At 40.2% G+C, this 12,823-nt stretch overlaps 1 protein-coding gene across 2 annotated transcripts in view; it reads left to right on the top strand.

Moving 5' to 3' along the window:
• Positions 1 to 774: 774 nt before the first annotated feature.
• The window catches only part of LOC123725375 (uncharacterized), an 80,571-nt gene continuing 68,522 nt past the window's right edge, over positions 775 to 12,823 (top strand). The window contains exons 1-2 of one of the 2 annotated variants that reach the window (XM_082958461.1): positions 775 to 1,316; positions 6,836 to 9,659. In XM_082958461.1, the coding sequence (XP_082814587.1) occupies positions 983 to 1,316; positions 6,836 to 8,040 (1,539 nt within the window). In that variant the 5' untranslated portion in view covers positions 775 to 982 and the 3' untranslated portion in view covers positions 8,041 to 9,659. Of the gene's footprint in view, positions 1,317 to 6,835; positions 9,660 to 12,823 lie in introns of those variants that run through there. The other variant, XM_082958462.1, reaches the window with a different exon arrangement.

Here is a 12,823-nt window from a genome sequence, read left to right as displayed (position 1 = left end):
ATTCTCAAATGGTAGGTGTCTGAATTATTGCCACCCATGTTTTCAGTACTCCAGCACTCTCCCCTTGGGAGGATAACGACACTGAAATGTTTTATGAGATTAGAGAACACATTGGGTGGGACCTTAGACCCTTCCTCCATACAGAATTTCTCCATGTCCTTGATTGATTTAGTCTGTCTTACGGACTGCCCTGTTCAATTCAAACCACAGGTTTTCAATGGAGTTCAAGTTCCGAAGACTGAGATGGCCATAGAAAATGTTGATTTTGTGCCCAATTGACCATTTCTTTGTGGATGTTGATGTGTCTTGCTGGAAGATCCACTTATGGCCAAGTTTCAGCCTCCTAGCAGAGAGGTAACCAGGTTTTGGGCTAAAATATCCCGGTAGTGGGTAAAGTTTATTTATTTATTTCATACAGTAATTTTTTGCTCATCTTTATCAATGGTATCAATAACTAGGTGCTTATTCGGATATCTAGTTATTTGACTGAATCAGAAATACAGATGTGGAGTAGATGTAGAGTTTGTTTTAAATTCTCATAAAAATCTGAACTAATCAAACAACACTTGTTGCTCTTTATACGTGTTGATATAATATTAATATTTAATGGAGAGAAAAAACGTTTCCATAAACTGCTTTATAATATTATAATTCAATGAACAATAAAAAAAGTTTTCCTCCTCAACTGCATTTCCTCCCCCCAGACAGCAGATGGCGATATGTGTCTTTCAGTCGATGTTTCTAGTGTGACGTATAATCTAGTGGACGGAACGCTTCTTCAACAACTGCAGCCACCTCGGTAGCTCGCTAGCCAACAAAGTCGGAACATTCAAGCTGTTTGGACAATTTCGTGGTTTAATTGCCACTGTGATTTAAACATAGTACTACATTTTATGTAATATTTACGTTGTAAGTCAGCTAGCTGGCTGGTTAAGTTACCACTAGTCTAGTCGCTAATGCTAACTAGCTATTATCCCCGACCATGAGTTCACTAAGCTATTCTCCTCCTGCTAAAGAAGCGGAGGTCTGCTGGACGGAGAAAGAAGGACTGTGGCTGAACGTTGTCGTGAAAGAGGAAGAAGAGGATGTCACACTACAAAGACAAGTAGAGGGTGAAGCTGTTACCGTGAAAGAAGAAGAGAAAGACGTTACAGTTAAAGAAGAGAAAGACGCCTTCAGAGAGGAGGATGTTACTGTGAAAGAAGAGGAGGAAGATGCCGTTTTTGGAATGAAGGATGAAGAGGGGGAGATTACTGTCACATTAGAGGAGGACGAAGAAGAGAAGACTGGAGATCTGATTAACACCAGTAAATACAGTGAGTACTATCTAATAAAACAGGGACATTGATCTGATTAACACCAGTAAATACAGTGAGTACTATCTAATAAAACAGGGTCATTGATCTGATTAACACCAGTAAATACAGTGAGTACTATCTAATAAAACAAGGACATTGATCTTTTATTTAATTTTTTATTTATTTCACCTTTGTTTAACCAGGTAGGCAAGTTGAGAACAAGTTGTCATTTACAATTGCGACCTGGCCAAGATAAAGCAAAGCAGTTCGACAACATACAACAACACAGAGTTACACATGGAGTAAAACAAACATACAGTCAATAATACAGTAGAAAAATAAGTCTATATACAATGTGAGCAAATGAGGTGAGATAAGGGAGGTAAAGACAAAAAGGCTGTGGTGGCAAATTAAATACAATATAGCAAGTGGAACACTGGAATGGTAGATTTGAAGTAGACGAAAGTGCAAAGTAGAAATATAAATAATGGGGTGCAAAGGAGCAAAATAAATAAATACAGTAGGGGAAGAGGTAGTTGTTTGGGCTAAATTATAGATGGGCTATGTACAGGTGCAGTGATCTGTGAGCTGCTCTGACAGCTGGTGCTTAAAGCTAGTGAGGGAGATAAGTGTTTCCAGTTTCAGAGATTTTTGTAGTTCGTTCCAGTCATTGGCAGCAGAGAACTGGAAGGAGAGGCGGCCGAAGGCGGAATTGGCTTTGGGGGTGACCAGAGATATACCTGCTGGAGCGCGTGCTACAGATGGGTGCTGCTATGGTGACCAGCGAGCTGAGATAAGGGGGAACTTTACCTAGCAGGGTCTTGTAGATGACCTGGAGCCAGTGGGTTTGGCGACGAGTATGAAGCGAGGGCCAGCCAACGAGAGCGTACAGGTCGCAGTGGTGGGTAGTATATGGGGCTTTGGTGACAAAACGGATGGCACTGTGATAGACTGCATCCAATTTATTGAGTAGGGTATTGGAGGCTATTTTGTAAATGACATCGCCGAAGTCGAGGATCGGTAGGATGGTCAGTTTTATGAGGGTATGTTTGGCAGCATGAGTGAAAAATGCTTTGTTGCGAAATAGGAAGCCAATTATAGATTTAACTTTGGATTGGAGATGTTTGACAGTCTAACCAGACACCTAGGTATTTGTAGTTGTCCACATATTCTAAGTCAGAACCGTCCAGAGTAGTGATGCTGGACGGGCGGGCAGGTGCAGGCAGCGATCGGTGAAGAGCATGCATTTAGTTTTACTTGTATTTAAGAGCAGTTGGAGGCCACGGAAGGAGAGTTGTATGGCATTGAAGCTCGTCTGGAGGGTTGTTAACCTCTCTGGGCTAGGTGGGACGTTTGCATCCCACCCTAGTCAACAGCCAGTGTAATCGCGTGGCGCGAAATACAAATACCTCAAAAATGCTATAACTTCAATTTCTCAAACATATGACTATTTTACACCATTTTAAAGACAAGACTCTCGTTAATCTAACCACACTGTCCGATTTCAAAAAGGCTTTACAACGAAAGCAAAACATTAGATTATGTCAGCAGAGTACCCAGCCAGAAATAATCAGACATCTATTTTTCAAGCTAGCATATAATGTCACATAAACCCAAACCACAGCTAAATGCAGCACTAACCTTTGATGATCTTCATCAGATGACAACCCTAGGACATTATGTTATACAATACATGCATGTTTTGTTCAATCAAGTTCATATTTATATCAAAAAACAGCTTTTTACATTAGCATGTGACGTTCAGAACTAGCATACCCCCCGCAAACTTCCGGGGAATTTACTAACAATTTACTAAATTACTCACGATAAACGTTCACAAAAAGCATAACAATTATTTTAAGAATTATTGATACAGAACTCCTCTATGCACTCGATATGTCCGATTTTAAAATAGCTTTTTGGTGAAAGCACATTTTGCAATATTCTAAGTTCATAGCCCAGGCATCACGGGCTAGCTATTTAGACACCCGGCAAGTTTAGCCTTCACCAAAATCAGATTTACTATAACAAAAATGTTATTACCTTTGTTGTCTTCGTCAGAATGCACTCCCAGGACTTCTACTTCAATAACAAATTTTGGTTTGGTCCCAAATAATCCACGGTTATATCCAAATAGCGGCGTTTTGTTCGTGCGTTCCAGACACTATCCGAAAGGGTAAATCAGGGTTACGAGCATGGCGCAATTCGTGACAAAAAAATTCTAAATATTCCATTACCGTACTTCGAAGCATGTCAACCGCTGTTTAAAATCAATTTTTATGCAATTTATCTCGTAAAAAAGCGATAATATTCCGACCGGGAATCTCCTTTTCGGTAAACAGAGGAAAAAACAGAAAGACGGGGGCGGCCAGTGCACGCGCCTAAGCCCACTGTCCCTTGATCGGCCACTTGAGAAAGGCGATAATGTGTTTCAGCCTGGGGCTGGAATGACGACATTCAGGTTTTTCCCGGGCTCTAGGAGCCTATTGGAGCCGTGGGAAGTGTCACGTTACCGCAGAGATCCTAAGTTTTGGAAAGAGATGTCAAAGAAAGACAATAAATGGTCAGACAGGCCACTTCCTGTAAAGGAATCTCTCAGGTTTTGACCTGCCATTTGAGTTCTGTTATACTCACAGACACCATTCAAACAGTTTTAGAAACTTTGGAGTGTTTTCTATCCAAAGCCAATAATTATATGCATATTCTAGTTACTGGGCAGGAGTAGTAACCAGATTAAATCGGGTACGTTTTTTATCCAGCCGTGTCAATACTGCCCCCTAGCCCTAACAGGTTAACAAACCTCCAAACGAGCTTCAATGCCATGAAACAAATAAATTACTAATCACACATGCAATACACCAAATTAAAGCTACACTTGTTGTGAATCCAACCAACGTGTCAGATTTTAAAAAGGCTTTATGGTGAAAGCAAACGATGCTATTATCTGAGGATAGCACCCCAGCAAACAATCAGACAATCATATTTCAACCCTCCAGGCGCGACACAAAACACAGAAATAAAGATATAATTCATGCCTTACCTTTGACGAGCTTCTTCTGTTGGCACTCCAATATGTCCCATAAACATCATAAATGGTCCTTTTGTTCGATTAATTCCGTCGTTATATCTCCAAAATGTCCATTTATTTGGCGCGTTTGATCCAGAAAAACACTGGTTCCAAGTCGCGCAACATGACTACAAAATATCTAATAAGTTACCTGTAATCTTTGTCCAAACATTTCAAACTTATTTCCTAATACAACTTTAGGTATTTAACGTAAATAATCGTAAAAATTTAAGATGAGATTATCTGTGTTCAATTCCTGAGGAAAACAAAGTGGAGCGTGCTTTTCAGGTCACGCGCCTCTATCAAAGAGTACACTTCTCTCTACCCTCATTCTGAACAGTGCTACTTCTTCATTTCTCAAAGGAAAAACCTCAACCAATTTCTAAATAGTGTTGACATCCAGTGGAAGCGATAGGAACTGGAAGAAAGCCCCTTCGAAATCTGGATTTCCAATGAAAACCATTGAAAAGAGAGTGACCTCAACAACAAAAAAATTGAATGGTTTGTCCTCGGGGTTTCGCCTGCCAAATAAGTTCTGTTATACTCAGACATGATTCAAATGGTTTTAGAAACTTCAGAGTGTTTTCTATCCAAATCTACTAATAATATGCATATCTTAGCTTCTGGGCCTGAGTAGCAGGCAGGTTACTTTGGACACGCTTTCATCCGGACGTGAAAATACTGCCACCTATCCCAGAGAGGTTAAACGCTAGTAAAAGTAAATGCATGCTCTTCAACCGTTCGCTGCCCGCACCTGACCGCCCGACTAGAATTACTACTCTGGACGGTTCTGACTTAGAATATGTGGACAACTACAAAATACCTAGGTATCTGGTTAGACTGTAAACTCTCCTTCCAGACTCATATTAAGCATCTTCAATCCAAAATTAAATCTAGAATCGGCTTCCTATTTCACAACAAAGCCTCCTTCACTCACGCTGCCAAACATACCCTCGTAAAACTGACTATCCTACCAGTCCTCGACTTCGGCGATATCATTTACAAAATAGCCTCCAACACTCTACTCAGCAAACTGGATGCAATCTATCACAGTGCCATCCATCTTGTCACCAAAGCCCCATATACCACCCACCACTGCGACCTGTATGCTCTCGTCGGCTGGCCCTCGCTACATATTCGTTGCCAAACCCACTGGCTCCAGGTCATCTATAAGTCTTTGCTAGGTAAAGCTCCTCCTTCACTCAGCTCACTGGTCACTATAGCAACACCCACACATAGCACGCGCTCCAGGAGGTATATCTCACTGGTCATCCCCAAAGCCAACACCTCTTTGGCCGCCTTTCCTTCCTGTTCTCTGCTGCCAATCACTGGAACAAATTGCAAAAATTGCTGACTTTGGAGACTTATATCTCCCTCACTAACTTCAAGCATCAGCTATCTGAGCAGCTTACCGATCGCTGCAGCTGTACACAGCCCATCTGTAAATAGCCCATCCAACTACCTACCTCATCCCCATGTTTTTATTAACTTAACTTAACTCTTTTGCACACCAGTATTTCTACTTGCACATCATCATCTGCACATCTATCACTCCAGTGTTAATTTGCTAAATTGTAATTACTTCGCTACTATGGCCTATTTATTGCCTTACCTCCGTACTCCATTTGCACACACTGTATATAGATTTATCTATTGTGTTATTGACTGTACGTTTGTTTATCCCAAAAATCTCAAATGTGTAACTCTGTTGTTTTTTTGTCGCACTGCTTTTTTTTATCTTGGCCAGGTCACAGTTGTAAATGAGAACTTGTTCTCAACTGGCCTACCTGGTTAAATAAAGGTTATTTTTTAATTTTTTAAAATAATTTAAAAAAATAAATTTAAAATAAATTTAAAAAATTTTAACTTTATTGACAACACCCAAATGGATACTGTTATTAACACGGTTCTTAATACTGTAGCAAACATATTAAGCAGGACATTCAAACAAGCCTTACAATTACAATCCAAAGTAGTGTGCAATGCACTCATAAGCAACCTGGAAATGGAGGTTACTCCCCTGAGTTTTCCCCCATTCACATTCAGAATACATTGTGAAAACTAAAATCTTTGCTCACCATTTTTGCTCCAGGCAGATATACTACATCCATAACTATCGGTTTCCTCATTAGTGGGGAGGAGTTTCTGCAACCAAATTGCCCTCGTGCCGCAATTTTAGCAAACACAGAAAGGGGCCTATATTGGAGACCAAAAGTCCTCTGGCACACTGCTTAGGATTTCAACAACATGAATAACTAGCCTACAATCATCGATGTTACTACTAATGTGAAAACAAGACAAAATATGACTATTCTTGCTCATTTTAAGACAATTGTCAAATAATTTTAACATTCATTACAGACGTCAATTGTTGTCCAACATCATGGCTCCGCTGTTGGCATCACCTTTTACAGTGGATTACCGCTGTTGTGGGCCTTTAATCATCTGTCTGACTTTGTTGTTCACACAGGAGAGAGACGGGACTATCGTGGATCCTCTGGGGAGCCTCGACAACCTCATGATGCTGAAGAGGCAGAGAAGAGTCTCTCCACATTAGAACACCTCAAGAAACAGAGATCCACAGGGAAGAGAACTCACTGCTGCTCTGACTGTGGGAAGAGATTCACCTCATCAGGCATTAAAATTCATCAGAGAACACACACAGGAGAGAAACCTTATAGCTGTGATCAATGTGGGAAGCGTTTTACAGACTCTAGCGGTCTGACTAAACACCAGAGAATACACACAGGAGAGAAACCTTATAGCTGTGATCAATGTGGGAAGAGTTTTCGTGGATCTGGCCACCTGGTATCACACCAGAGAACACACACAGGAGAGAAACCTTATCGCTGTGGTCAATGTGGGAAGAGTTTTGGTCAATCTGGAGAGCTGACAGTGCACCGGAGAACACACACAGGAGAAAAACCTTATAGCTGTGGTCAATGTGGGATGAGTTTTCGTCAATCTGGAGAGCTGACAGTGCACCGGAGAACACACACAGGAGAAAAACCTTATAGCTGTGGTCAATGTGGGATGAGTTTTCGTCAATCTGGAGAGCTGACAGTGCACCGGAGAACACACACAGGAGAGAAACCTTACAGCTGTGATCAATGTGGGAAGAGTTTTGGTCAATCTGGAGACCTGACAGTGCACCAGAGAATACACACAGGAGAGAAACCTTATAGCTGTGATCAATGTGGGAAGAGTTTTGATCGGTCTGGAGCGCTAACAGTGCACCAGCGAACACACACAGGAGAGAAACCTTACAGCTGTGATCAATGTGGGAAGAGTTTTCCTACATCTGGCTCTCTGACTCTACACCAGAGAACACACACAGGAGAGAAACCTTATAGTTGTGATCAATGTGGGAAGAGTTTTGGTCAATCTGGCCATCTGGTATCACACCAGAGAACACACACAGGAGAGAAATCTTATAGCTGTGGTCAATGTGGGAAGAGTTTTGCTGCATCTAGAACTCTGACTCAACACCAGAGAACACACACAGGAGAGAAACCTTATAGTTGTGATCAATGTGGGAAGAGTTTTGGTCAATCTGGCCATCTGGTATCACACCAGAGAACACACACAGGAGAGAAATCTTATAGCTGTGATCAGTGTGACAAGAGATACTTTGATAAAAGATCTCTGACCAAACATCAAGAAATACATACATGAAGGAGTTGTTTCATGGCATCAATGAAAAAATGTCACAATGTTTTTAACATTGTAGTTGGAGTATTTGAAAGTATTTCACAATGTAGAACCCTAAACGTTTGCCTCATTCAATTGATTTCAGCATGATATGGATATTAGCCTCAGGGGGAAAAATCCAGGCTCTGAAATGAAAGAGTACTATTTATGTGATTTAACAAAAAGTGACTAACAAAAAAAAAGAGCTGTGTTACACTTACCACGTTGGTGACGCACTTGAATCAAAATGCAACACCTCAAAATGTTGCTAGCTGTTTTCTACAAATTCTCCTCTAACCAGTGATGTACACATTATTCCCAGATTCCGTGTGTTTTTTTGAGCTGTTAGTTTAACAGGACGTGCAACCTCATCTCCCTTCTGTCACACAAATTATTTTAGCATGATATCGATGAGTGATGACAAATAAGTGTTCCTTTGTTTAGCCACCCCTAAATTTAAATGTGACACTCCAAAATGTAGCTGACTGTCTACTGCAGGTTGTCCTCTAACCAGTGAGGTAAAATATATCTCCCATTTCCATGTGTTTTTTTAGTTGTGTTAGTTTCAACAGCATGTACAACCTGATACCCCCCCCCCCCCCCCCCCCCTAATCGATATCATTGATTTATTGCTACTTGTCAAAACAACAGCGTTTCTGGTGCTTGTGCATTTTAAAAGTTGTTTGTTTAAAAAATTACAAGTAATATGATTATTGTGGCAGATGTTTGTGTATATAGCACATTTTATGTTTAGGTTTTCAATTTATCCCAAACTGTTTCTGCATATTGGTTATTGATTTAGACATGTTTAAACTGTGTTTTGACATTGGGGCTATCCCACCTGGGAAAATGTCATTGAAGACCCGTTGAAAATAAGACGATGCAACCAAATATTTCATTTTTACTGTTCATGTAACATTTAGTAATGATAATTATTTATGCAACCAACTGACAATTGTTTTGTACAATTATATTGACATTGTTGCCCTGCTTTTAGAATATCAGGATTCATTCTCAGATGTGCCAACCCAAATGTACTAGAGCATGACATTGGGGACTGGGCCCTGATCCAACAACCAGCCTATCTAGTGAACCCTGAAAAGAGAGAGAAGCTCTGCAGTGAGGTGGAAAGTTACTACGGATATTGCAGGAGTTTCCTCTTGAAATCAGACATGTCTGAGGTAAGGACAACTTGGTTGCTGATTGTCTCAAGGGTGGGCAGTCAAAACGTTTTGTATTTTGCCAGTGAGTTACCATGGATCACAATTTATTTTGACTGCACATTTTTCCGTTTTGGAGATTAGTTTTGTTTGGGCTCGTTTCAAGGGGACGGGAGTTCTAGAAGCAAAAAATTACATTGTAGAAAAATGTATTTAGAATTTTTTTTTAATTAAATGATTTTTGTTCATAGTTTACAGCCAATACACACCATGTTTATATTGTAGAAGGTGAAGCATTGTAGTTGATTATAATGTGAAATGGAAATTGTTTTCTGTTGGTGGTGAGCAAACTTGTCCAACAGAAATATAGGATATATTTGTTGTCTTAAGGGGGAAGGTGTTACAGGCTTTGGTTTTTTCATTTATGTTTTGAGGTTGGACTTTAGCGCGACCGTGCCGTAGCCGTGCCGTTAGCACGTAGGACGCAGTGATTGGTGTCACCTCGTTAGTCAGTATGTGTTACACCTGTGCTGGCTTCTCCATCTCGTTAGTGGGAAGGTGTTTCATCTGAGCTGGTCCAGGTTCTATTTAAGAGTGTCTGGCCCAGTGCTCCAGTTGTCTTGATAGATGTGGAGAGTCAACACCTTTAGTTGCTCCGCCTTTTTGGTTTGCTTCCTGTCTTTAAGTTTGGTGTGGGTTTTTCTTTTATTTTCCTCTTCTTGGCCAGATTTAGTGGGTCTCATGGTGGGTGTCTTTTATGTCCCAGTTGTTGTTACTAGTCAACTTTCAGTGGACACCCCCATAGTGTCTATCAGAACCCCTCCTCCCCCGTTTAGTTGTGGTTGTTGTCAGTGACTCTTCATTTGTTCCCCTCTTCTATTTTAGGGATATTTGCTGGGGAACTTAGCAACAAACAATGGATTAAAACAAGCTTATGTTTTGGGTTGGATATTGCATCCAATTCTTAGTTTTTTAATCAATGGCATTTCATCATAATGCTCATTAGTCTTTGTTATTATTCTGTTTGTTGTGTACTAAATATTTGTTTAGTAGTTTTTTCCTGTGAAGCCATTGTGTTGCATCCATGTCTGAAATGTGCTGTTTAAATAAAGCTTGATTTGATTTGAACATATTGTAAAACAAATGCACCCAATGACCAATCAATCAACAGATATGTATGAAAGAACAGTATAAATTCAGTATATCTTCCACTGTCAAAATGTATGATATGTACATTTAGTATCCTTTTTTAAAAAATCAACAATACGTCAAAGGATTCAACTATTAAAAAACCAGCCGCTCGCTTATGTCATGTTATGTGGCCTTGCTGTTCCATTTGTTGACTGTCCCTGCAACACAGAAATAAACACATTTAGTCATATTATGTAAAACACTCAAAGTAATGGATATGGAGCATCTATGGCCTCAGTTACACCTGGCACCTAAATGTGACTTCTGTCATTCCGATCACTCCAAGCTGCATTAGATTCAGATCTACCAGGATGGGCCTTTGACATCGTCTGGATGCAGCCAGGCAACCAAATATGCATCAGCAATGTAAAGAGATGGGGTGAATGAGTGGGGAAAAGTACATTATACACAAATGACCTTCATAATATCAAAGAACAAATGTGTGTGTCTGAGGGGAAATTAACTTTCATACAGCCAAAAGGGGTGAGAAATTACACCAATATCAGTGGACAATTTGCACTAATGTAAATGAACATAGATGGAACATATTCCCTTTTGCTGACGTGATGAACCGCTAAGGGGACATCAATATTTACCATCTAAACCATGTGTGACCTCTCACCTCTCTGGCTGTGGAAGTGTTCTTCCTAACCAGTCCCTCAACAGCTCTCTGACTGAGCTCCACCCTCACTGGGTCTTCAGAGGAGAGGAAGGCTGAGGAGGGATGGAAGGATGAATTGATCAGTCAATAAAGTGTAGAGCGCTGTCTGACAAAATCACAATTTTAGTAGTTCATTAAAGTAAATAATGCTTTATGACTGCTGAATACCAACTATCAATCACTTAGATCATGTATTTTCAGGTAGAGATACATCCTTGGGACGTCCCTAGCCCGTTGAAGTTGACATTTAAAAAGGTTAAGGTAGGGGTTAGGTTAGGGTTTAGGGTAGGGATGTCCCAAGGATCCCAGATAGCATTGACCATCGTACATTCTTCTGTCTCATTTACATAGCAAGTGTAAAATAAACAGACAAGACAAGTAGGCACGCAATGGATTGTGGTCATTGTAGTTAATTAGGACACGGTTGATTGGCTATCAGACAAGGTTTATTACACTGCTAGCTGGTAGGACTGCTTTGCTGGATTATACTATAGCTGAGATCCCAATACCCATGTAAACATAGCTTACTGACAGATCAATGAAGTCAGATCCCAATACCCATGTAAACATAGCTTACTGACAGATCAATGAGGTCAGATCCCAATACACATGTAAACATAGCTTACTGATAGATCAATGAGGTCGAATCCCAATACCCATGTAAACATAGCTTACTGACAGATCAATGAGGTCAGATCCCAATACCCATGTAAACATAGCTTACTGACAGATCAATGAGGTCAGATCCCAATACCCATGTAAACATAGCTTACTGACAGATCAATGAGGTCAGATCCCAATATCCATGTAGACATAGCTTACTGACAGATCAGTGAAGTCAGATCCCAATACCCATGTAGACATAGCTTACTGACAGATCAATGAGGTCAGATCCCAATACCCATGTATTGCGAACAGGTCGATTGTAGCGGTAGTTGTTTCGATTAGCGAAGTACTTTACAGTTATTTTGACCGCAGTGGTTATTGGAGTCGTGGTTTCCTGGAAGAAACCGTTGTTGTGCATCATCTTTCAACGCTCCAATACCTGATAATGACCAAACCTGTAGAGGCTATTTGGGAATTCAACTTTAATTAACCTGAAAGCGTTGCTTCATAGTAGAAACATCTGTTGTGTTGGTAGAATGTGGAAAGACCCACCTCATTGGTTAGTATTCCCAGTTGTAGAAACATTTGTTGGGTTGGTAGAATGTGTAAAGACCCACCTCATTGGTTAATATTCACTGTAGCAGAAACATCTGTTGGGTTGGTAGAATGTGGAAAGACCCACCTCATTGGTTAATATTCACTGTAGTAGAAACATCTGTTGGGTTGGTAGAATGTGTAAAGACCCACCTCATTGGTTAATATTCACTGTAGTAGAAACATCTGTTGTGTTGGTAGAATGTGTAAAGACCCACCTCATTGGTTAATATTCACTGTAGTATTAACATCTGTTGGGTTGGTAGAATGTGGAAAGACCCACCTCATTGGTTAATATTCACTGTAGTATTAACATCTGTTGGGTTGGTAGAATGTGGAAAGACCCACCTCATTGGTTAATATTCACTGTAGTGGAAACATCTGTTGTGTTGGTAGAATGTGTAAAGACCCACCTCATTGGTTAATATTCACTGTAGTATTACCATCTGTTCGGTTGGTAGAATGTGGAAGTAGGTTATTATTACTTATTACAAATCTGCAGATGTCTGACTATTATATTATTATTTAATGAAATAAATGTAAAAATGCACTTTTT

This window comes from Salmo salar, chromosome 12, assembly GCF_965601325.2.
Source record: "Salmo salar chromosome 12, fSalSal1, whole genome shotgun sequence".
Classification (NCBI taxonomy): domain Eukaryota; kingdom Metazoa; phylum Chordata; class Actinopteri; order Salmoniformes; family Salmonidae; genus Salmo; species Salmo salar.
This window is presented reverse-complemented; position numbering and strand designations above follow the sequence as displayed.